This window comes from Tribolium castaneum, chromosome 1 (assembly GCF_031307605.1).
Source record: "Tribolium castaneum strain GA2 chromosome 1, icTriCast1.1, whole genome shotgun sequence".
In the NCBI taxonomy this organism is placed as follows: domain Eukaryota; kingdom Metazoa; phylum Arthropoda; class Insecta; order Coleoptera; family Tenebrionidae; genus Tribolium; species Tribolium castaneum.
In genome coordinates this window covers 21,309,871-21,336,564 of record NC_087394.1, presented here as the reverse complement: position 1 = coordinate 21,336,564, position 26,694 = coordinate 21,309,871, and the positions used below count along the sequence as shown (strand labels likewise).

The 26,694-nt window shown below is 32.4% G+C and overlaps 1 protein-coding gene across 1 annotated transcript in view; it reads left to right on the top strand.

Moving 5' to 3' along the window:
- The first annotated feature begins 6,427 nt into the window (after positions 1 to 6,427).
- LanB2 (Laminin B2) overlaps positions 6,428 to 26,694 on the top strand; it is an 85,431-nt gene continuing 65,164 nt past the window's right edge. The window contains exon 1 of the mRNA XM_963539.4: positions 6,428 to 6,744. Coding sequence (XP_968632.1) covers positions 6,613 to 6,744 — 132 coding nt within the window. The 5' untranslated portion in view covers positions 6,428 to 6,612. The remainder of the gene's footprint in view (positions 6,745 to 26,694) is intronic.

The following is a 26,694-nucleotide window of genomic DNA, read 5'->3' as shown; positions in this document are numbered from 1 at the left end:
AATTAAAATTCTGTTCTAATCGTTAGTTGCGTTAAATTTATTATAATGCGGCGTAAAATTTCTTTCGTTCTACGGAACACATTGCGCCGTATTGTCGTTTTCTTTTTGTTTGTGTTTCATATTACATAAGTGTACAAGCTGCAAGCTTTTATTTGTCTCTCAGTGCAAGGAATAAGTAACACTTTTATTATTATTTTACTCTCTATATGGTCTTCCGTGGGTCGTCTTACTGAACCGGTTGACGTAATTTCTAACAAGTCGGCATGAGATACAGAAACAACAAGACAATTATAATGATTAATAGTCACGGCTCAACATCAAAGTTTGAAATTTCTGTATCTTCTTCTTTATGACTAATTTTATAACAAATTGCTTTCAGCCAGGTGTTAAGCTTTATCTAATCGTAAATTGAACTCAACATGATGAAGAATGACTCAAGGAGAGTTTATTGACCAACAAAAGTTTAAACAATTAACACAGTGAACTAAATATGAACAATGGAAACTTCAGGCTCACATGACTCGGTGGATGTGCAAAAATAAGTATAGTGGCTGATTGCATGCAAAATAACCCATTGTTTTTTCAATCAATGACAGGCTAAAGCCTGCAATCAACATCTTGTTTATATTCACAGTTCTTTTTGATTACAGACACCTGTCCACAAACCTCTCTGCATGCAACATGATTATCGGATCACCACGCAAAATCTCAATCTTGCGTTTCTCGGAGAGCTTTAATGATGTAAAAGATCAATAAATTTGTTGGTTTATGACGAAGTGAATGCATTTTGATTCTTTACGATCTGCCCATTTTTTCTTATCGTAGTGTCAAATTAAACGAGAAATATATTAATGAATGAATAAATTAAATGCTGATTAATAATTATTACAGCTTAAGCAGTAACGATGTGTAAATATTGAGATATAAACCGACGTTTCAAACCGTAGCCTGGTCTAATTAATATTTCCAAAAAAGCAAATACGTGTTATGACGAAGATAAGCCTTTCGTAGACTGCAAGAATAATAAATCTCGCCGAACATCGCTTCTAGTTATGAACAATTTTTTTGGAGCAAAATCTTCAGCGTCAATGAAGTCATTCACCATTTTACAAACATTACCGTCCCACTCTCGGCGATATTTCTCCCCGGCGGCATAAAAATGAATGATTTCCTCAACAGACGTGTCTATAAAATCTATTTAAAGAGTACCTGTGCCGTTAGAATAGAACAGACGGCCACGTGTTCTACCAGACTAATTAATCCCAGTGGTAATCTGTCGAAAGGATTTGGGGACCACAATATTCAAGCTCGCTCTTCGACTTCTATTCTCTGCATCTGACTGCCTGACTAATGATTGGCTCCGTGTTTAATCGACGTTCACAGAACAACCTTTTACGGAGATGGGGAAACAGAAGACCGTGTTAGATACGGGATTTTTGATTTGGACTAATTGGGGCAGCTTACTTTTTGAACACGTTTATTTGTTTAGTTGGCATTAAATTTAAAGGTTGCATGGATCTTTTAAGTTTCTTGTTTCCCAAATTTTACAGAAAACAAGTCTTCATTTAGCGTCTCTGATAGCATATTCTTGATTAAGTCTTTAAATATTTTAACTCTAACAGACCAGACAGATAATAAATAACCTGTAAATTGTCCAACGATTATAATTTGTTCGAGCAATCAATAATGGCTTCTTCAAGTATGTAAAAGTAATCGCCCCAGATTATAGTTCATCGTTTTGTTTTGTTTACTTTTTTTGTTGGTAATCTATTTTGCTTATTTAAAGCACGCATCAGCGTGTACAAATTCAACTTTCAAAAACGCGCGTTTTTTTAAGTGTCCATGGCAACATCAATAACCCAAGAAACGTGAAGATAAAAAATGACAACTTTTTAATGATTTTTCATTGTAATGACAATTAATTTCATGTCAGTGAAAGGTGTCTGATCTCATATTACATTATTTCCAATTTTTTTAATATTATTATCAGTATTTTGATTTCAAAATAATAAACTAAGTATTCGTGGATAACTGGTCTTTAAAACACGCTCGAAATAGAGCAAATGTTTTAAAAATCTCAATATGCACTTATACTCTAATATACTAGTTTTTCCATGTAGTGAATCGACAGAATAATAAAAATAGTGTCGCTAAAAAGTAAAGTTAAATATTATAAAAACTATTCATTAAAACTTATTGAAATTTGGTATATACTTAAGCATATATAAATTCCATCATTTCAAATATTTATTAAATTTCTATCTCCATTTGTTCTTCGGATACAAGGCTAACTTGATTTTTTTTAATTGCAACAAGGGTAAAATATTATATTTCTGAGAAGAACATTTTTTCTGAGTTCAATGGTATAACACATGCATACCTTAATTTAATCGAAACTCAAAAAAATTTCAAAAATTTTAAAAAATGTAAAATTTTGGTAGCCCTGGAAATGTTGTCATTATCTATTGTTAGCTCTTTGCTGTTTAAACGTTGACCAAAATAAGTAAAAGTTAAAAATAATTGTTAAAATAACACTTTTAACTAAAAAAAATGATTTCCACTAACTTTTTGGCTTTCTGTTTCCATAATAAACCAACATGAGAATTTTTTTCGCTTAGTTTTACTTAAATGTACCATTATTAGACTAATTATTGCTCCCAAGTTTAATTTTTGGCTAATATACAAGTGACAGATACTGCTAATAACAGCATTTTCAAAGCTAACTGAGTTTTAGTATCCCAGAAAATGTTTGAATTTTATTTTTTTTACTTTTTAATAAAAGTAAAGGTGGGTGTTATGTTACATCATTGAATATAAAAAAAATCTTTAAAAATAATTAAACTTGATGCTTCGTGCAATTTAAAAAATCAACATAGCCTTGTATTTTCAAAAAGAATAACGATAAAAATTTGAAAAAGCTTTCAGATGATAAAATTTAAACACTTTTAACTGTTTCCCAAATTTCAAAGTTCTCTGTTAAACACCGTTCTGAAAATATTTAACTGTATCCATTCTTTTTAGCGATCTTGTATATACTACATATTTACTATTTTAATTTGAACCATGATTATTGATTATCCATGTACTTAGAGGAACAACGTCACATTTATTTTGGCAGTATGTTCACAATAATAATTGTTATTGTTTGCATTTCAATTATCTATAATTACCAAGATACTTAATAAAATAAGCAATTTCTATCTAACTGAAATTTTTTATTTACACACAGAAAATTTCAGTAACAGTTTACTAACATTTCTATACAATTCAATTTTTTTAAATTAATCTTATTATATTATAAGGATTTCAGATACTTTTACAAGACTTACACCTGCAAGAGAGCTTTCTAGAAGATATTTTTTTTTGATCTACAGGGTGATTTAAAAGTATCGGGACTAGGGAAACAAAACACGTTCTATGAAAAGAATGGTGGGAGAAAAAGTTCGTTATAGAAACACAAATAATTGCAGTTCAGAACTCGTCAAAAGTTTCACAATGATGAAAAATTTGAATTATCGAAGACATCATTCTTCTTTTAATGGTTAATGCACTACAAGTACTAGAACATAATTATTATTTGCCGCTTTTCTTACGAGATTTATGTTTGTTTATTCTCAAATCAGAAGCAAGATCTGATTGATGAGCACTTGTATACCTGTCTACATTATCCTGTAGTAGTGTAGTAGCATGAGCAAAAAAAATGGAAAATATTTCAGTGGCTTTGCTATTCAAATGAACTTTTTAAAAAATAAAAAATTAACAACATTTATTATGTATGGAGTAATTTGTTCAAAAAAAAAACAAATTTTCATACAACTTTTGCTTAAAAAAATAAAACAAGCAATCGGACCAGCTGTTTGAAAGTTTGAATCTGTTGGTGTACTGATGAATCGCTTCTCAAGCAAATAGGAAAGAGTTTCTGTATAAAATATGCTCTGGAATAACATAGTAGGTAGGAAGATATTGAAAACGTGTTTTTTTTAAGATATTTTGTGTTTGGTTTTTTACAGGGTGTTAGGGAATGGTTTAGCAATAGTTTATGTAAAAGTGTCATGATCAAAGTTCTTCATTTTTCCAAAAAGTGCATATTTTCTTAAAAAAAGTTATTTACTCATCTGTTGACAGCCACTGTGTAGCTTATGGTACTCTGTTTACTTAAACAAAATGGACATTGTAGAGCAGGGACGTTTTGAGAATTTTTCAAAATTGTTTGGTGAGGGAGGTGTGCATTTTGGTTTAGCATTTTTTTTTTGAGTTTTTTGAAAATTGAAAATTGAAAAATAAAAAACATAAACTGAAATGCTGCAATGAACCATGAAATTAATTTACGTCTACCATTCTATCAATAATTTTGTTTCTTACTAAACAATTGTAGTGAAGTATTGTCTTTGTTACGGCAACCATTAAGGTAGTCATAACTCCCTTGGGACTTATAGCAAGAAATTATGAAACCTTAATTTCCTCCAACACAGTTTTTTTAGTTATTCAACCCATATCCTTTTATATTTGTACAGTGTTTCATTGTTTGCAGGAATCAAAACAAAATATGTTTAATTGATTTTTATTGCATTTCGTCCAAGATTTCACTTTTTTAGCTTATTTTCATAAAGCGATAAACCTTTTATAAAAAAAATTGTCAGTACCTGCAGTCCGAGATGCCAAAAAATTGCCAAAAGTTTTATATTTTGTAGAAATTTATGTATTTATTTATTTTATTATTTAAATAAATAAAATTAAAAAAAGTTTGTTTTCTAATTCCTTATCTAATGGTGTAAAAATAAACAGGAGTTGCCATTTAAAATGGTCAAATAGCAAAATAAAAGCCTCTAAAGTTTAAGATGTTTGACAATAAATTGTAAACACCCTGTAGTAATTCAGATCAATCAAACTTAATTAATAATTCTGTTAAACCTTGTTCAAGACGTACGTATTAATGATGTCATCAAGAAAGCACCAGTTCTATTTTTAAAATTAGAAGTGTAAAACCGATTTTTTTTTTGTTTTTATTTTTTAACAGTAATTCCTAAACCGATTTAAAAAAAAAACTTTAGGGACTTGTTAGAAGCTAGAAAAGTATTCTAATGAGCACTAAAAAATAATAGCATGTCATTTAAAAAAATTGTTATTATGACGTCATACTTTTTTGGACACTCTGTATAATCAAAAATATTTTCCTGAAATACGTCCTAGAGTATAAATAACGTCTACAAAATATCATAAGTCCAACTTCACTAATAACTGAGCTACAGAAGACGGGAGTTGAGCAGGTCCATCCTGTAGGTAAATAACGGATTTTAAATAAATGATATGGCAACGTTGTCTAGCAATCATTTTCGGGATAGGAATAGGAATAATACAAATTAATTATTTTTAAAACAGTTTCCTGGGAAATAATACCCAGTGTTGGCACATCTATAAATTTTGATTAATTTTGATTTTTTTTTAAATAATTGATTATTATTGTGTGAAAAAACGATTATTTAGTGTGAAACACCAAATCATCAAAAAATAATGAAAACTGAAGAAGTTACCAAAATAAGTTTATTGCTCCAGATTTTTCCCGTAATCTTCACATGCTTCTCAACAACCTACCACTGAGTTGTATACGATCGGAAAATATATTCCTTAGATGGCTGTATTAACCAAAAATATTTCACAACTTTGAGCTTTCCACGGGATAAATTTTCTAGATCATTATGAAATTTTGTCAAAGATAAAGGCAACTTTAAGTTGGATTAACTGTATTATTATGGTGAGTTTCTCTTTAGTAAGAAATAAACATCAAATTGAGGAAAAAAACTTACAAATAATAATTTAATTCCTTTTACTTTTAATCCATAATTCTTATTATTTTTTTCGTTTTTTATTTTTATGATGATTTCTCATGTTTTATAAAAATTGAAAATAACTGCATATTGTCTATTCACAAAAACGATAGTAATAATAATACAAGAACATAGGGAACTAACTGCTCGGAGCTGGGTGGAGCGTCACGGATAAAAATTAAATTTGTGGATTGTTCTATTTTTAACTTGTAGATATTCTTGAAATAACTCAGTATTATAATTTCCAGCTTTCCTCTACTAAACTTCCTTGTACTTAAAAAATTCAAAACTACGTCATCTATTAATTACTTTTATCTCGTTTTGAAAACCGGCTCACGAAAATCCGATTTTTTTTTTATAAGCAACCATAAATCCGCCAAGCTTTGCGACTTGAGCTTTTTCTGGGAATGGTCACTTTGGTGTAAAGTCTAACCGCAATTGTATTCAAAGCGCTGGGGGTTTTTTCTTCAACTGCAGCCCCGTTACCGAAAAGGCACGTTTCGAGGGCGTAACTTCTCCGGCACTATTGCAAGTGGCCCTCCGGGAGCGTGTCGGCGGGTGGCATTTTCCTAAATGCAGCCCTGTTCAGACGGAAAGTAATCTCCGCACAAGTGTTCAGTCTCCGCGGGCATCTGGAGCTCACACAACATCCGAGGAGAGCATTCTGTGCGGCGTCTGTGTAGTGTTGTGTGACCGAGAGTCGATGATGCGTGAGAGGAGACGTTTCGAATGGTGAAAAGGCGCCCAATTATGAACGGATTTTTGGAAATTGCCCACTGAGTGCAAGATGCGGTGCCAAGTGCCTTTGACTGTGTTTGTTCTGTGCGTTTTTGGACACGCTGGCGGCCAGGAGGCCGATATCACGCCGGTCATAGGCCGGAAGGGGACGAGGTGCTATGACAAGTTCAATAAGCCTCAGGTAAGGGATTGTCGGCGGACTGTTGCCCGCCTGATACCGCCATAAATATGGATATTGTACTGCACTCAGGAATGGTGATAATTTACTCCGGCTGGGTGCGGGCTTACGCCATTTGGTGCCGGAAAGGCACACATACATAAAATTTAATTAAACTTTTTAATTAATTTTTTCTCAGCGCTTTCGGTTACTCGCTCGAATTACTGATGCGCTGATAAAGAATGTAAATGTTGGATTTGAGATAAAGTCTAAATTAAGAGACATAACTGGACTCGTACTGACTCAAATTTGGACCCAATACAAGCTAATCCGAATTTGACTAAGGACCTGATTGTGTTTTAACGAACTGTGAGATTGGGTTTCCAAGGGCGAGTTTCTCGGAAATGTGACGATAGGTGGCTCATCTTTTTTCTAAATGCAGAGTCGACAAAAGTGCATTGGAATTTCTAAAAGCCGCAGTTTTAATTAATGAACGAAACATCATTGCAATAAACGCCATTTCACAATCACAGATTCGTTTTTCACTAACATTTCGAGTGGGAAAACTAGTAAATGTTTCTAGTCAGTCATGTAAAACAAGCTAATTTTGTGATAAGCATAAGTGTACTCAAACAAATCGTTTTGCCTCTTATCGGCATCTTGAGTTTGCCATTCAAGACGAATATCTCTTTTATTTTGAATGAAAAATCCTTAAGGCCTGTTTTTAATTTATTATAATGTATGTGGTTGTAGTAAGTCGTAGTAGTGGGAGTTTATTCGGTCGTCTGGCCTTGAATGACTTTGGTTTCATTATAATAATTATTGTGATTCCATTCATTCACTACCATACGACAAGCAATGCTAATAAATAAGTGAAAGTTATAATTATTCAACAAGCTTCAATTATACCTACCTATCATTTTCGATGCTTTTATGGCCGGCTGTTTGTAAATCGTAATTGCTCAACACAACGGCTTCAATAGATCGATCCGGATAAAATTCTCTTATTTATTTTTCATGAATCCACCTGAGTCTGCTTTATTCTGAGGAGATTTTGCTGTTTTGCGTTGCATCACTGACTAAAGAATTTGTTCACAATGATAGTTTCTGATAATTTTTAGTTTTTAAATAAGTCTTATCTAGTTAACTTTGAAATTTGTTTACATGTAAAAAAATTTGTGCCGCTCTGCTCATCGGAAGTAAAATTACCGTTGGGGGCGCCACTGAGCTAGATCGAAAACAGTAACCATAAATGGCGGGAAAATGTTTATTCGGATATTTTGAGCGTTGTACGAATTTTGAGGCTTCACAATTATTGCATTGTCTATGCGCAATGGCTATTGTATCTTTGGTGCAAGAAACCAATGTTGACAAATTAGAGATGACGAGGAAAACACAAATAACGAATGACTGTTTGGTTCTTTATTGGAAAATTATTACAAAGACATTGAAAAGCCTATCTTTTGTAACAATTTACGTTTAAATGTACTAGCAGTTGTTAATCTTAATTGTAGTTTTGTAGATTTACTAAGGTATTTCATGATTTTTTCAGTAGAAAAATTTTAACGTTAAATTCAGACACTTCACTAATTTATTGGTTTCTTGAGTCCAACATGTGTTCGCTGTGATCCATCACCTATGGTCTTTAACTACACAACTGTTTAATAACAATTTTTAATCATAATTTAAATCTTTTTTGCTTTTTATCCACTTTTATCCACCACATACTTTTAAAGTCATTCTCTGTAATGTAAGTAATAAACACTATACACACAAAATTGTTGAACAATTCAATAAATGTTGATTAAAAGTGAAATTACGAAAATTTTGTTACAGTTTTCGACATATCACCAGAGGGTGTCTAGTTAATTTTATTTCCAAATTGAATTCTCTGTCAATAAATGTCAAAACTGTCAGTTGTGAAATTTACAAATTGTCATTAATTAATTTTAAAAATTTAATTAAAATGCAACTAAATTGTTACACTGTGCAAGAAAACACTTTTATTATCGAAGCTTATTTCTGAATTGAAGACTTAATAAATGGAGAATGGTAATATTCGGTGTCTAAATGCCTGTCATTAATTCTATAAAGCGGCATTTCTGACATTACATGGGACAACTAGATGAGAATCATTTAAAAACACATTGTACATTCTACAATGTGTTCAAAAATGGTTGGTTATCAAGTCACCTATGAAATTTGAAAAAAGCTAAATCAAAGATGACAGTACTCAGACTTTTGAACGAAGCGGCACATTGAATTTGAATTCCATAGTCTACTTGATGAACAACCATTTTTGAACACATTGTATTATTTATTTAGCAATTACTTTGAAAAATGTTAATTAAATTTTCATTTTTTCTCTATGTTTCAAAGAAGTTTTAAAGAGGGGAAAATTTTGTTGATATTGCTTGCCGAAAATCGTAACCTCTTTATCAATTTATTTAACTTTGCCGGTAATCTTCTAAATATTATCTCTTATTTATGATCTGTTATATATCATGCCAGTGGCGGCCCATGCGCCACCATCAGATGAATTCATCAAAAGCTGCAGTAAATTATATTCGCAGTTGGAAATGCCTTGGGCTTAACTTTGCACATGTCCGTCTTGAAACCTGTCTTGTTTTTTATTTTCGATTATTTTTGTAATCTACAGAAAATACTTTTAATTTTGAGTAAAATTTTACGTTTCAGTGAATACGCGCGAGTACATACTTGAGATGTTTTGAACGTCTGCTACGCTTTTAGAAGAGTTATTCCTGTTGTTATTCAAGCCGAGTCGCTTTAAATTAATAAATGATTGTCTTAGACGTTAGCTCAAGTCCAGTATTAATTTATGACAGTAATATAATTGCAAATGATGAATAGCACCAGAACCCGATTAGTGTTGATAACTGGTAGACAACATGTTGACATTGACATTGACAATCCTGCATAAAACGCAACTAATTTTTGGACGGATCAAGCTACCAGCATAAATCAAAATTCGTGGTGAGAAAGAGCTGCTACCATTAATTCGCGTTGGCGTATAAAGAAGCTCCAAAACATCTTTAAAAATGAGTTATAATCTGACAAGTTAAGTACATGGGTGTATTACAAAAACACACTTAAATCACGAAGCGACGTCTGAAAGGGGCTTAACCAAACCCAAGAAAAGCTGAAGACGATGCAAAGAAAAGATTTCAAACACAATGCGGTATAAATTAAGGCAGATGCCACTCGAACACTTGCTAACATAATTCTGAGTGTTCACATGTTCACAAGTGATGTCATATCAAAACATGACGCAAGAGCCACAATGGCTATCAAATATCAATTCCTGGTGGGGAAACGGCTAGTTTATTTTTTCAGGCAATTTATAAGCCGGGGTAAGTTGTTTTCGTAGGCGCATCCGCCAACACCCCACTGACTTTCCCTGCGGGCGGCTCTAATTGAATTCACATCCCGCCAGAGAACGTTTCAAAAAACAAAAGTTAAATAGAAATTCAGTGCCATGAGGCCAGCTAAATAATTTAATTAATGGACACCTCCACGAGCGTTTATTTTAATTAATCCTTTCAATTCAGGCATAATTCTATAGGATTACTATGGTGATCGATCAAGGCATACAGACAAGAATTGCGTGTGTGGAGGAATAAATTAACCGGCGGTAATTATACTTCAAGATTAGTAAACAGCTTATATGAATTGGTTTGAGTGGTTTTGATAAAACGTAAACGGCAACAATCTGACGGAACAAGAAGAAATAAACTTTCCACAATAATCTGTATCATAGTGAACTGTGCAAAGATATCACAGAGCACTTATTGGTGGACGTTTTTGATCAGAGTTGCTATAATATGCATCTAAATCATACTGGGTGTTCCAACGATTAGAACATTAATCTTCTTCTTTATGAGAACCCCCTGACTTACCTTAAAATTATTTTCAGGTGTACAGAATATTTTCGAAATTAGCTATAATTCCTATTTATGTTTATTAAACAAAATTTTTGGCATTTTTTGAGCACTTTTTGCTAAAACGCTTTTTTCTCAATTTTAATCATCCAGTATGATTTCTTCGTGTCATGTGATACCTATTTCATTGTGTTCAGGAACAACAAGACTTTACAAAAAAAGTATCGAATATGGGTCCATAAAAAAAACAAAGTTGAATGTTCTAATTCTGACATCAAAAACGTCTTGGAAAAGGCGATGCGATGACAGATTTATTGTGAAAATGTGCCCAAAGTATTGTTGCAACGTTTTGCTTGTATACCATTAAATTTTATTGAGATTATCCCAAACCCCGAGGACTCTTCGAGCTAAACATTCATACAAGCTTATTGTGTGATTTATTGCAGACTAGCTGTAGTCTTTCAGACGAACCGATCGACATCGTAAATGTATTCGGGCCACCCGTATCAAAACATCTTACTGTGAGGGTTAGTTGTTGTAAAATTTTTTGGTGTTCAAAGAAAACGTTGCTTCTATACGTCTAGTTATTTTGGTATTCATTTAAAAAGAATTAAAAAGTATTAATTTTCATTTTTTTTAAGTTCTCATGTAATAAATTAAAAAAAACGTGTTTTTGTCAAAAATTGTTCCAAATTATATATGTATTTTAAAAACTAAGCAAATTCGACCAATACAAGTTTAGATCAAAATCATCAATAAATTAAAAGCTATGTCTACGGATATCTAAAGCTTAAGATATGAACCAACAGCGACGTACCATCGGAGGACAAAAAACCAGAACATCCAAAATTTGCTCATTGTGAATAAAACTTTTGAATACTCATTGAAGACAAAAATTTTCATAAATTTATGGGTAGCCGCTGGAGAGATCAACTTTGTTACCTATTTAAATAATCTTTGTATAATGTAGAAAGCATTAATGAACTGAATTTTAAAACTTAATGTTTTTGACAACATGTCACAATTTTTATAATCTTACTGGCAAAAAGCCAAAACCCGGTATAAATTTGTGAGCTTTTGACTTATACATTGTCTACCTATGGTACAAAAAATAAAACGTTCCCGTTCTCGATAGTTCCGTTAATGTCGCCAGTTCTATACCGACTAAATTTTAGAGCAATAAATTTATAAAAATGGGTGTGTTACTATAATGGTTAGCACAAAATAATACAAACAAGAAATACAGGCAGACAGAGATAAACATAATGCAAAAATTTTATCGTAAACTATATTAAAAAAAAATGAAACTTACCAATCTGCACTCTGTTCCATATTTTTCAATTGCGGTTACAAATACAAAAAAAGTTAGAATAGTAAATTGTTATACGAGTTTTTATGGTTTTGGAGCATGACGAAGGAGTGTTCCAATAGCTACACCTCCTAAAGAGGTGCTTCTTTTAATGAGTTTTTCTCAATATTTCAGAAACTATTCTAGATAAAATTATAAAATTTGGTACAGAAATAATCTTTACACGCCTAATTGAATCTGAGGATCAAATGTAGAAATTTTTAATCAGGGGCGTCCCAAACTGGGAGGGTGTAGGGTAAAAACTACCAAAACTATTTTGGCTTTAGTTTTTTGACACTTTTAGCAACAAAATCATAAATTCCTTGGATTTTTACACAAAAATGGTCTCACTGTTTTTGCTTAAAATTAATTAAAACGTTGTCTAACAGACCGTAAACAGAATGAACCTCAGGGATGAACAGATATTTTCGCGTTCAGAGCCTGTCCTGAAGGTGCCCCTTACAAAAAATGGCAAAACGTCGACATTTTCTTATTACAAACTGATGCGATCTAACCCCAAAAGACCCAGATTTCAATTTGGTTCTGGTCATCCTTCCTGATTTTCATGCGATTTATTGCCTGTAACATAAATTTTAAATCGATTTTACTCAAAAATGGTGAGTTGTATCGAAAGAGCACAAGAGATCATTATTTTGTAGAAAACTATGGAATTTACGATTTGGTGCCGACAGTTTGAAAAAACTAAAGCCAAAATTGTTAGGGTATTTTTTACCCCACTTCACTCCAGTTTGGGACGTTCTTGATTAAAAATTTTTACATTTGATCCTCGAATTCGTTGCAGCGTATAGAGGTTATCAACTGTACCAAATTTTGTAATTTTATCTGTAATAGTTTCTGAAATATTGAGAAAAATTCACTACAAGAAGCACCCCTTTCAGGGGGTGTAGCTATTAGAGCACTCCCTCGTCATGCTCCAAAACCATAGAATGTCTTATAAAACTCGTATAACAATTTACTATTATAACCTTTTTTTGCATCAGTAACCGTAATTGCAAATTTGTAATAATAAAAACGGAACAGCTGTATATAAGGTGGAAGGCAAATTGATTATTCTAAGCGATAGTTCTTTGCACACCGTCGCATATTTATCAAAACGCTGGGAATACGGTTCAAGATGCAAAAAAAGTGTAAGGGATAAAGTTGTAGAAAAATAAATTTTTAATAAAAAAGTCTGACACACCATATTTCTACAATTTAGGTGTAAATTAACTTTCCGTTAATTGACCACCGGTAAAATAAAACGAATTCATCGCTTGAACGTTTTGATAGTCTTTGGGGCCTAACCGTTGACGATAAAGATATGGTTTCGCGAACTTTATTAAAGGAAATTTAATTTTCTACAAATTTCTTCTTAACTTTTTTCTTGTATCTAACGGTTTTCGCGGCGTCTTGAAAATTACGGAACAATTTTTTTGTCATGTTTTCCATAAAAATTTTAGATGGCTGTCTATTAGATGGCTGTCTATTAAGAATACAAAGATCAACATTTTTGTTTTTTTTTCTAAGTAATTAATGTATTGGTTGAATTTAAATAATTTAATAATTTAAAACGATTTGACGCCGAAACGGTATAACGCTCGAAACGTACTGTACTGTGCTATTTTTTGGGTTTAGAAAATCCTGCGATATTGCATCTCGTTTCGTCTCTTAAGTTATAGTCCTTCGTAACTACGTCCAAAAATGCAATATAATTTAGTGTTCCATTAAAAAAAACTAAGTTTTCTGAAAAGCCTGTTTATTTGAAAATAATTTTGGACTGTTGTAAAATAACAATATTTATTTTTCAATTATTTGAAAGTCAGTAATGGATTTTATCAACTTGCTGGGACAGCATGTGTTTTAAATTTCGGAAAGTGTTTCTTGGTTTGTCTGTGGTTTTGCTCAGGTGCAGATTGTTTTAGTGTCGATAGGTAATTGTGTGATTGGAACGATTTTCTCTGGCTTTGTTTTCCGTTGGCATGCAAATTACTGGAAGCGCTTGAACCCCAGATGTGCATTTTCACAAAGAAGACCGCATGGCGTGGAGAATGTTGCAACTCCAGTTTAAGCCCATGCAAACACGCCCGCTAGCACTTAATCAATAATTAATGCAGATAAATCACACATTGCCCATCTTTGGATGAAATTTGGTATCAGCTCGAGCATCATCGAAAGTCAGCCCAAGACGCCAAAACGAGTAATGGCACAGCGGCGCCCTCAAAGAGAACCTGGAAACGGGCCATTAATCAACACGCTCTTCCTCGTTCGTGGCTCATTAAAGTTGGCCGTAACTGCACTCGGAGCGATTTTTGCGGCCGCCAAAATGGCCCTGGATTCACCACGTGGAATGACAGACGTTCCGAGCTTTTTCAAGACGGCTATTGAGATCCGACATCTGTTTGATATTTAAGATATGTAGTACAAAAGGTTTTATGGGTTCATTTTCTGTTCAAAAGTCGACAGACTGTCTTGGAGTTTGACGTGCCATTAAAACGCCAGTCATTCGCTTTTATTGTCGTTGCTTTAGAGTTTTTCAGCCGACATAGATTAGAATTACTTATTGTCTCAACTGTATTGCATGTTGTACATTTCACTGAGCTTTTAATTTGCCGCCATTAAAATAATATACCCACCCACTGTTGTGACTGGATTTAACAACGATGAAAGACGGCTCGTTAGCTAATAAAGACGGTTAATGGAATCCAGGGGCGTACACTCCAAAAAGTAAACACTCTTATACACTTTAAATTAAAAAAAGAAAATAATTTGAGACTAGGGATGCCACATTTTCGAGAAGAAAATAAAGGGAGATTGGAATTCTAGAATTTAGGTATAGAGAATAACCCAGGGATATGTAATCATAACTTTTTTGCTATTTGGTGTGGTACACAAACATACAGAATTACAGTAGCATTTTTTTTTTAAATGGAACACCGACTAGCTGTTTCAAAACTATAAAAACGCCAACGTCGCATTTTACGGAATTATTTTTTTAAATAAGATAGATAAAATTGTAAAATAGCTATTATTTCTCACTAAAACTATAAATTACATCAGCTTTTTTTAAGTGCATGAATAATGTATAACATCTCATTTTGAGAGAAAATGCGACGTTGGCGTTTTTATAGTTTTAAAACAGCTGATACACATTTTTACATTATTACTATTAGTTTCTACGTAAAAAATAATGGCACTTAGTATAAATTCGTATTATTAGGTAAATCTCTTTCCGTTTTACAATTAATCAACTTTTTGTTCTTCAATGAACCGAGATTTGAAAAGTCACTGCGAAATTGCCATTTTAAAATTTGCTACAGAAGAATTAAGATTTTTTGTAGCTTTGTAGTTTCAGTAAATAGTAGTAGACTTTTAGTGAGAATGTACCTACGCAGATAATGTACAGGGTGTTCCATGACGTAAAATTTAACTAATTTTTTCAAATAGAACACTGCACAGTGTGTTTTGTAATGATTCTCATCTAGTTAACTATAAAATTGGTTTACATGTAAAAAAAATTATGCCGCTCTGCTGAATTGAATTCTCTGTCAATAAATGTATGTCAAAACTGTCAGTTGTGAAATTTACAAATTGTCCAACTAAATTGTTACACTTACACTGTACAAGAAAACACTTTTATTGTCGAAGCTTCTTTCTGAATTGGAAACTTAAATACTTAAATAAAAAAAATTAATATTTGGTGTCTAAATGACTGTCATTAATTCTATAAAGCGGCATTTCTGATTTTACATGGGAAGTCCACAGACGACTAGATGAGAATCATTTAAAAACTCATTGTATTAATTTACACATATACAGAGTGTCAGTTTTTTCGAGCTCCACCATAGAGATCTCAGTTATTATTAGAGATACGAGGTTGGTTAAATTAGGGCAAAGTTGCACATTTTTATGCTGAACAATTATTTGAAATAAAATTTGATGTGTCAATTTAGTTTTTGAATTATTGAGAAAAATTTAAAAAATGTAAAACTAGATGTTTTTATTTAAAACAGTCTTTAGGCACATTTTTACAAAAAATCTAAATCTGTTATCACCTTTTTCAAGGCATTCTTGATGTCACAGTTACAACATTCAACTTTGGTTTTTCTTCTGGACGCCATATTTAATACTTTTAATATTTTGAAAAGTCTTTCTGATTACAACAATGTATCATATGACATGATCAAAACTTACATGCTGATTCAAGTTAAGAAAAAAGCGTTTTTGCAAAGAGTTGTTTTGGAAAAAAAACGGCAAAAATTTTGTTGAACAAATAAAATTTTTACAGTTCTATTCAATATGCGAGCAGAATTTTTAAAACTTTGTCTTGTTTTATTTTGCGAAGAATAAACTTTGTCGTTTAGTTTTTAAAAAGTAATCTTAGCGAAATTATAAACCTTCCAGATCGAAACTCTTAGCGTTTTCGCAAAAATATTTTATTCTCCATTTTAATCAGCATGTATGATTCAATTATATCAAGTGATACATCGTTGTAATCAGAAAGAAAAACACTTTTCAAAAATACAAAAAGCGAATATAGTTTCCATAAGAAAATCCAATGTTGAGTGTTGTAACTCTGAGATCAAGAACGCCTTGGAAAATACAATGAGAGATTTAGATTCTTTGTAAAAAAGAACCTCCTAGTTAAAAACGTCTAGTACTTTTGATTTACGCTTGAAAAAATAAAATGAAAATTACAAATTGCCATTTTTTCCCATAATTCAAAAACTAAAAATGACACTTCAAATTTTCTTTCAGATTCAGCATAAAAATGCACAACTTTCCCCTAATTTAACCGACTTCGTGTCTCTTATAACAGATATCCCCATGGTGGAACTCGAAAAACAGACACTGTTTAAATAACATTTTTGCTCTCTATTGAGTTTGTACATCAAATTTAAATGTTGTTACTTTTTTTGAAAACCTTATAAGAAATTTTTTAAAAGAAAAAAAGCAATCGAAAAATAAAAGGCTTTCGATTTTTGAAATGTGCACAGTTAGCAAGCCTTATTAATGAAACTGCTGGAATAAACATAAAATAAAAGTTCAACACAAGTTTCAAGCTCGCAAAACTACACCATCTAAATAATTGCTTGTGTTACAAGCCGTGGTTACAAATTTTATCACATACTAGTTTCTTTGATCTCAAGTCATAATTTTAATTTTATTTAACTTCGTAAAATATGTTAAATGAGATATTTGATAATTTGCCAACTATCAAAAAGTAGAAAAATTTTACTCAACATATCAATTAGGGAAATATATTATACACTAGACCGAAGTTGAAATATGGCTCAATAAAAAACGACAGATATCCAGTCAAATTATTGTTAATATTCCCAATTAAATTCTAATGCGTTGTGATGACAGGTTCCACATATTTATTAGATGTCTACCGAGCTAAAGAAGACTTCTAAATATTTAAAGTGCTTCGAGCCAAACCATTATCTCAAAATCAATGATCGGGAAGAACAATTTTCCCAACATTATAAAACCAACTTCTTTGTTAATCTGTGTTTCATCCTTACTACATATTTACCAATTTTATCACTGTCTACATTTTGAGAATTAATCCTCTCAGCAGGCCGATCCAAAAATATTTTGATTTAACTTTTTGCACCCCACTGCTTTCGTAATTTATCTCGACAATATCTCCGTTATTTCTATAATTTATTGTTATTTTTGTTATTGGCAACAATGTGACTAATTTAAATTTGTATCGACAGAGTCTCTGTTGGTTTTCGAGGTAGGCCTTCAATAAATTTTCTTGGGACGCTTGGCAATTAGGTTACCTGTTGGGTGAGGGTCTGCGGACTACCCCAAAAAAGTTTGAATGTCGAGGATAAAAGGCAAGTGAATGCCGAAGTGCAGGTACGGTAATTGAGCAATAATTCAGGTGTATGCACGTGCAGGGGTTTTTGACCTGCACCTGTATTCCTGTAGCTCTTACCGCATCGACCAGATGCACGAGATCACCTCTTCTGATGTGACATTTGCTCGGATGCAGGACGGGATTTGCGATAGATTTATGCGAGGGAGTGAGATTATAAAGTTTCAAGCCCAAGGTTGGAAAAAATTGCAGTTGTTCTCAACATGTGACGAAGTTTTTCTTTTAATTTTGACTTTCTGATATTGTGACGTCACCAAAACTAAATGTTCCGGCCCACTGCCATATTTTTATTAAGAAATATCCAATCATATTAAGTCCATTATAAATGCCTAAGGCCTAACTGCACCGGTGTGGCTTAAAATTTAAGCTCTGCTTAAGCCTGTCAAGTGAAGTACACCGTAAATCAGTGCAACTTAAAATTGTATAAAGCTTGGTTTAAATGAAACCGTACCTTGGGTACCGCTTAAATAGTGCTTAATGCCAAAAAAGTACTGTCTGTAAACGGATCGATAATAATTTGAGTTATACTTGACTTGTGTGATGAAAAAATTTGTTCGATTGCTTCAGAAAACATTTTCAGCGGAATAAAATTCAATACATACCTTCGGTATAGTAAACAGATTTCTCGTTCTTGCTGTCGCTTAAAAATTGAGGATACTTTGGTAGTAATTGTTACAGCAGCTAATCTGTACTACAATATTACCAAAAATAGAGACGAAGTTGGAAGGAAAACCTGGATTGGTTGATGGCATGGGCGATGAAGAAGAGATAAATAGACAGAAAATGGTCAAATTTTAGCCATATAGCAATAAAAGTATTGATTTTTAAAATAATAATTATCGTGCTAAATGATGAAACTTTTTTTAATCGTTTTTTATTGTTTTATTAAATAACATCGTTGAACACAAAAGCAAGATTTATCAAATAATTTAAAAAACGTCTACAGCCTGTATCAGAACTCACTCCCCACCGGAAATGTGCGTATAGTTTAGGCAATTCTGAAGATAAAGTTCCTTTACAAAAAAATTCTAACTCTTTGCGTTTGGGAGATAAGAACGTTTGAAAATACCCAATCACAAAAGGCCTTGCTCTGGAGGATTAGGGGAACAAAACACGTTGCTAGGAAAACAAAAATAGGTAGAACGGACAATAAAAGTGGGCACTTGGATTATTTTTTATTCCTTAGTAACGCATCTACTGTATGCAGTACACCTGGGAGAGGGCTTCTGGGATTGGTCATTTTGAGACCTCTCTATCTCGCAAACTAAGAATAAAAGACCAAAATTTTTTTGCATTTTTGCCATCTCTATTGCTGTTACCACTAGCACCTCTCCGGTGGGGAGTGAGTTCTGATACACCCTGTATAGCAGCACTGAAAAGATTTTTTTTTAATTTCATTTTTTTCAACTGAATATGTAATTCCACAGACTTTCATCAATTTGCTTTCAAAAAATTTCAAAAGCATTTGCTTTTACTTGAAGTAGAAGCATTTACTGTAGTATAAACTTTTACATAAAGTAAAAACGTCGGTGCGTAGTAAATGCTACGACTTTCCTAATGTCAACTGATTGTCATTTATTTTTTTATTTTTCGTAAAGTGAAAATAGTGTTAGGAATGGTGTTTGTAGCCTTGTGAGGATTCGTTCGCCCTCGTGATATAGTACTTATTATGGGAAGTGTCTAGGACAAAAAACGCAGGGAAATACTCCCCAGGTCATGAAGTACCAAGGGGATAGAAGGACGGTATTCTGGAGGACGAGAGACAGAAACAGCCCCCAGGGCTGACAAAGTTAGGCAGTAAAAGAGTTCACACGTGTTAATTACCAAAGTGGATGAATCTTGATTTGAACTTTTTGATTTTATTTAACTAATTTTAATAAAGTTTTCTAACAACAGTTAATAGTTATTATTTTGATCATAAGTGAGAGTAAAAACAATGTTGGGAAGCAAATGCAAAGGATTGATCCTTTGTTAAAGGATAATAATTTTTATTATTATTTTAGTATTATGTACAATCTGTAAGCCTTATTGCTCTGGGTCTCTGGGTGTGTGCGCTATCCTTTTTGCATATTCAGATTTATGCACTGGTTTAGAAGAAAGTCACTTTCTTGAAACCCAGAATAAATGACATTTTTTTAAAGTATTTTTATTTTTATTACATTTTCTGATCTTATTTAATTTCCTATGGATTATGGTGGTCCTGATCCATTAACCGTTCTCTGCATTACAGTTATAAAAATTCTGCTTTGTTTTAATCATATAATATTTTACTTTTTTTACTTAGACTATGATTTATATTATAATTGGTGAAAATAGCTGTTTTAAACAGTTTTTTGACAAAATCACGAAATCGAAGTTACTCCTTGGGCAACTTCGCAAAAACTTCAGTAAATACTTCACGATGAAGCAAATACTATAGCTAATTGGAAGTTTCCATAGTATTGTCCTCTATATACCAAAGTACTTAAAGCAAAATCTGAAGTATTTACTTTTACTACTTACTTCAAGTACAGGGTGTCTCAGCTAAGACTTTCAAGCCTGATATCTGATATATTTGTCAACGGATTTTTATGACATTTAAAATGCAGATATTTTAGAAGATAAAGATTAAAATCCAATTAATGCAAAAACCCAAGTCTGAAAAACGTAATTTTTACATGCCTTTTCAAAATGTTAAGCCTTTTAAGACTTGTATTAAAAAATTTATCGTCAGTGAAAATGCTGTCAGAAAAAACTCGTTCGTGGAAGACGTCTGTTTCGCGAGAAAAATGAGAAACAAACTGTTAAACGTGGGTACAGATGCAAAAGTGTAGATCTCTATGAGACAAATGAGCACTTCCATTGAATTTTGGTCAATCCTACTCACAGAAACGTAACTGTCATGCAAGGGACATTTCACAATTATCTCTCACCCATACAAAGTTAAAAAACAATATTTTTGACTTAGTTTTGATACTGGATGCTTTAATTCTTTCAAAAAGGACTAAAAGACTGAACAACAACTGAAAAATTCTAGACACTTGAACATTCAGGACTTCCGGATCTTCAGGATCTTTCGTACACTGCTGATTTGATTCTCTTTAAAAGCTTGAATTACAGCCCCAACTATTGCTTCGTTTTCAGTGACGTGTTTTGTCCTCACTCGATTTAATTCAGATACGCTTCCTGTGTCTTCAAATTATTGACGATTTTTTTAACTTTAAATTTCATAAATAACATTTCACAAAAAGTCCACTCCTACAATATGTGCATTCTAAGTTTCATAATAATCCGTTCACAAACAACTGAGATATTAAGCTCGAAAGTCTTAGCTGAGACACCTTGTATACTGTGAAATAAAAACTACGACGTGGAGTATTTACTTGAAGTAAAAGCAAATACTTTTTTTAATCATACCACTCATTAGCTCGAATTCTTTTTTCTCCTTCTCGAATTCTAAATAATTCTCGAATTCTAAATTGCTTTTTTAATGTTGTAACTTAGAATACTACTTTAAACTGGTATGAACTTTTAGGCGTCTTCTATATCACACTTTTTCTCAAATAATTTTAAATTAGCAGACTGATTCAAATCTGTTCGTTTATTTTCGTAGTTTGTAGAAATAACATTTTCGAATTTTGAAATTGTTGTGATGTAGATGGTTGTTCAAGATGAAAATTCTGAGATAATGCTTTTTTGTCTTCGAAATCAAAAGTTTTTGTTTTTTTTTAATTGAAATCATGGGTTGGTGTAGTAGAATAAGCTTTTTTTGTTATTGGGTTCAATTTTTAGAATAAGTCAATATTCAAGGTGATGGTTAAGTTACTAAATTATTAGAATGCTGACTTTCTTCAAATTTTTTATGTTTTATTCAACTACTTTCGCCTGTTATGCCATTATCAAGAATTATTTTGGTCGGGAATGTGTCTAATATCAAGACATCGGAGAAAAATAATTCTTGATAATGCCGTAACAAGCGAAACTAGTCGAATAAAACATAAAAAATTTAAAGAAAGTCAGGATTCTAATCATTTCGTAACCTAACCTTCACCTTGAATAAGCTTTTTTCTTTTTGGTCTGAAAGATTGTTACGTTTGCATCTTACTTTTTGTTGGTACATTACCATATCTAAACAGGAAAGCTTACACATTTAGCTCTATTTCTGGCTTCAGTCATCACTGCAGCTAAACTTGTTTAAATAAAGTTGACTCAAACTTAAAAACTTAATTAAGTAGGTACTCACTTATTTCAATTTTGTTGAATTATTTTACACTTGATAGCAAAACAAAAAGAAAATCCGTAACATTTTCACGTATTTGTAAATTATTGACAACTAATTGACAGACATTTGGCGGATTAAATTAGCTATAACAGATAAAATGTCACGGTGCAGCTCGACTTATTTAAACTGCACTTTTATCCGTAAGCCTAGTTTTGTTAAGCGTTATTCATAAGCCGAACCGGTGCAGTTGGGCCTAATGATTTAAATAAAGAATGCTTTTTGTGGGTTTTAGCAGCATCACGATGACTTTGGTCTAGCCTGTCGGCTAATTAATTACTCTCTTTTTAACAAAGTTTATTGGTCTTAATCGTCTCGATCGGTTGTTTTCGTTAAGTATGTAAAGTTAAATGTTAAGCAAACAAAATTTAAGTCAACGACCTTGCCCGCAACAAAATTTTACTATCCCGCGGATTCATGAATGAACAGATAACGTTTCCATCCGGATCTCACGGTTTGGTACCAGATGTGGCACAGTTACGAAAAAGAATAGACCCCAGTTTAAAAAGACAGCGGCGTCTCTTCGCCTTAATTCTTGTTTGAGTTTTGTTTAGCGGACCTTAAAATGTAATTCCTTTCATAAAACTCGCTTCACTTGTGACGCCCACTTGCGCGGCCCGGAGAAAGTTTAATTGGAAATTCTTGGAAAATGTTCGAGGTAACTTATGGTTTTTTCTCGACTTGCAGTGGCATTGCAAAGCGACCATCTTTCCTGTCGCGTATAAAGTCAAGGTAACTGAAAATAACCACAGCTTCAAACTTAATTTTAGAGCGAACAGGACTGTAATAGGAGAAAAGTCGACCAGTCATTGTCACTGACTTTTCGTTATCGTTGATTAAATAAGACACGTAGCCTCCAAGCTGAATAAATTCCGGCTTGTCTCCGGAAAAGGAGGCTTTCGAATAAGGTAAAGCGTCGGCTTTCAGAGACGGGGGATATTTAAATCTGCGTCTGTTTATGGGACAGATGTGTTAGCGATTGTTCGTGCTGTAAAACAGACTTGTTTCGAACGTTAAATCTATAAATACGCGGAGGAAATGTTGGCAGCCGGCACAAATCAAAATTACGGAAAGTCGAGCTACAACACGTAACGTAACGAAATTAAATGTGGAGGAGCTATTAATTGCAATGGAGCGAATGAACTCATGTGCCGGAAAATTTTTTGACAGAGACTCACCCACGACCGTTTGACTGGAGCAAATTGCTACAGAGTTAGGCGTAATGAATTATGGGCTTGGGAAGATCAAGTTCTAGGCTAATGAACTGATTGATTTGAACAGGTGGAGCGTTTAGTCTAATTCTAAACCCGCCAATATAAAAAACTACCTCTACAAGAAAATAATTTTAATTGCCACAAAAAACTGCTGCTAACTAAATAGAAAAAATACAATGGAAACCAAATATTTATTATATACAATTGGATTATAGGAAAGTTTTTATTGGTTTATGGTAGATACAGTTATGTGGAACTGTACAGGGTACTCTTTGGATGTCCGGATACGGGATCTCAGAAACTAAGAGGTTTACAGAAAAACGAGTGACACATTTTCGGGTCCGTTTTTTGATAAAATAATTTTGGTCAAAACCACATCCCGCTATCGTCTTTTGTTTCCGACTTTTAAATCAAAGTTGACATTTTAGTGAAATCTTAAAAAATGCATATTTTCCTTATTAATTATTATACACATTATACATAAGGCACTTTTTTACAGAGAATTTAATAATGTTATCAGCAGTTTTTTTAATCATACGTTAAGCTGGAATAACATAAAGTTGTATTTTTTAAAATAAGAATCATAGTTGGCTATGACATTTTTGAAAAGCTTATTTTTTCTGAACTGAAAACAATATAAATACAGTTTAACATTTTTATATACTTTTAATAAAAAATATATCTAAATATTTGAAAGTAGTTGGCCATGGAAAAATGATTTCACATAAAAGGTGTGAATAATCTTGAAATTTTGAAAACGCTTTTGCGGGATGCGGTTCTGACCAAAATTATTTTCTCAAAAAACAGAGCCGAGAATGTGTTATGTCACACACCTACTCCCAACTTACGTTTCTTTAAAAGCATGTAATTACAAATCCAGCAAAAAAGGCTCAGAAAATAGTAAAATTGCTTGGTGTCACGAAAAAAATTATGAAAAATATTATGAGTTAACCGGAAAAGAGTTGAGTAATACTTCTTACAACTTCGGCCTAGTTGACCATGACATTAACCCCGGTTAAAGCACTGAAACATGCCAAACGGCCGCCAAACCAATAAACAAAAAAATAGTAACCTGTTTGTTTTGGATTAACCCTTTTCTGAAATACGAACCAAACAGTTATTTCCGATTTTTTTCAGAAAATCTTTTCATTTACTGTACTTGGTTCAACAGAATTATTTTAAATACAACATTCGTGTTGAGAATATTTCTTATAAATTACATTTGACTGCAAATATGCAATGGGAAATTCAAAGATAATAAAAAATAATTTAATTCATGTTATGGAGTAGAATCTGTATGCAAACTCAACAGGAGGTATTGCGTCCAACAGTTACGAAGTTTACGTTACAGACATTTATGAGAGTTCATTAGTTCACATTCAGTGATTATTTATTAGTAGAATTGAAAGCATGTCTGGAAACAATTTAAAATAGAAACTTTATGGGCGTGGATCAGGAGACCTGAAATTAAACAAATTGCGTAAACATTTTTGTCGTTATACAGGCTGGCTAAAATAAATGTTCAAGTTAGGTATAAGTATTCAGGGTTTTCAGAAATGAGCTACAATACAGTCTTGTTTTCTTTAAGTGACACTTTATTTCTTGATAATTTTGGATGTAGCTTTCAATACTGATGTTTTTGAGCTAAACTCTTATTGGTCGATTTTGCTTAGTTTTTGACATAATTTAACATTTTGACGAAAGCACACTGTTTAAAATTACATAAGGTGGAATACTAAAACTAAAAGTAATAAAAAAAAATAATTAACTACGGGGAAGGATACCCACGCTAAAAAGTGCCGAATCTCAGTCATTTTTCTTGTGGTTTTACTGCCGTTTAAGTAACGTGATTGAAAGTAATTTACAAGATACATTCTTCTATTCAGCCTATAGGGGAGAAAGTATTTTAAAATGCAATCAGTGCTTTATTTAATTTAGAAACGAAAATCCTGAAAACTGAAAAAAATTGTGTTTTTTTAAACATTATTTCTCTTCATCAATGAGTGTTAAAGAGAAAATGAAATACTTTTGGCCCTGTAGTGGACTCTTAGGGATAAAGTGGCTTTTGTTTTAACTTTAAATTGTTAATCGTTAACTCGTAAAACTCTTAAAACAAACTTACGGTATTGGCCTATCCTTATATTGCGCGCTCGCCTCAATTCAGTGTCACAAATTGGGGATCACATACTTCAAAAATGGATTAGTTTAGTAAACACTTAGTCTTATCTTATGTGAAGTTTTCTGCTGAAATCGAATCCAAAGTGAGTTTAAATTTGGAATTGCCTTCATAATCAAAAAGACGTTTTGTAGAATTTTTTTAAAACTTTAAATTGGTCAAATTTTTCATTTATATCATCATATGTTTCTTCTGGATAAAACTAGAAACTTCTCTTTTTTTCAAAAGATTGCTCAATGAATGTTGTTTAAAACGTTAATACAGAACTTTTAGTGTTAAGAAAAGAAAACTGAGAAAATTGGGCAACACTAAGAGTGCAAAGGGATATTCGCAGCATTGCCACTTCAAGTGCATATCGAAGTAACTTTAAATTGCAATAACTTGCTGAGTGTTAAAGATATCAAAACGATTCTTGCATCAAAAACTTATTTAAGCTATTAGCTTCATTTCATTTCGACTATGTACCTACCTATAGGTCTATCTTTTAAAATAAAAAAAAAATTCGTATCTCGAAAGTTTCATTGCACAAATATTAAACGTTACAAGAAAAATGCAATTTTCTCAGTTTTCTGTGGTCCAAACTGAAAGTTGTGTCCATTTGTTGGAATCCACATTCATTGAGAAATGTTTTGCAAAAAAATGAAGTTTCTAGATTTATCCAGGACGATGATATGACGATGTAAACACAAAAATTTTCGAATTTTAAGTATATCAAAAATTTTCGCAGAAAAGTCTTTTTCATAATGAAAGCAATTCCAAACAAAAAATCGAACTTCGTATTCGAAATCACCAGAAAATTTTACATAAGAATCAGTTTAAAAAACGTATATCCTCTAATCTAGGCGGAAAAATAAATGTTTAATTATTGCGCGTACTGATGGACTCTTTCCTGGCCAGTTGACGTAAAGTACATAAAATATGTGACGTCAAATTACTTGTAGATAGTTACTAGTTGAAACACAAGAATTCTCCTCCTTTAGACAACTTAAAAGAAGAAAGTATGAGTTGTAGCGATTCTAACAAAAATAGGGATTCCATCTAATTTTTAAATTATTCAGATTTTAAAATAAAATTCTTCATTTTATTACGTTCTTAATTGCAAAGCGATGTTAAAACCTTTTTCTTCAAAGTACTTGAAGCCTTATTTATATGGTGTTCATTGTTTTTGTATAATACATTTTTAAAAAAATTG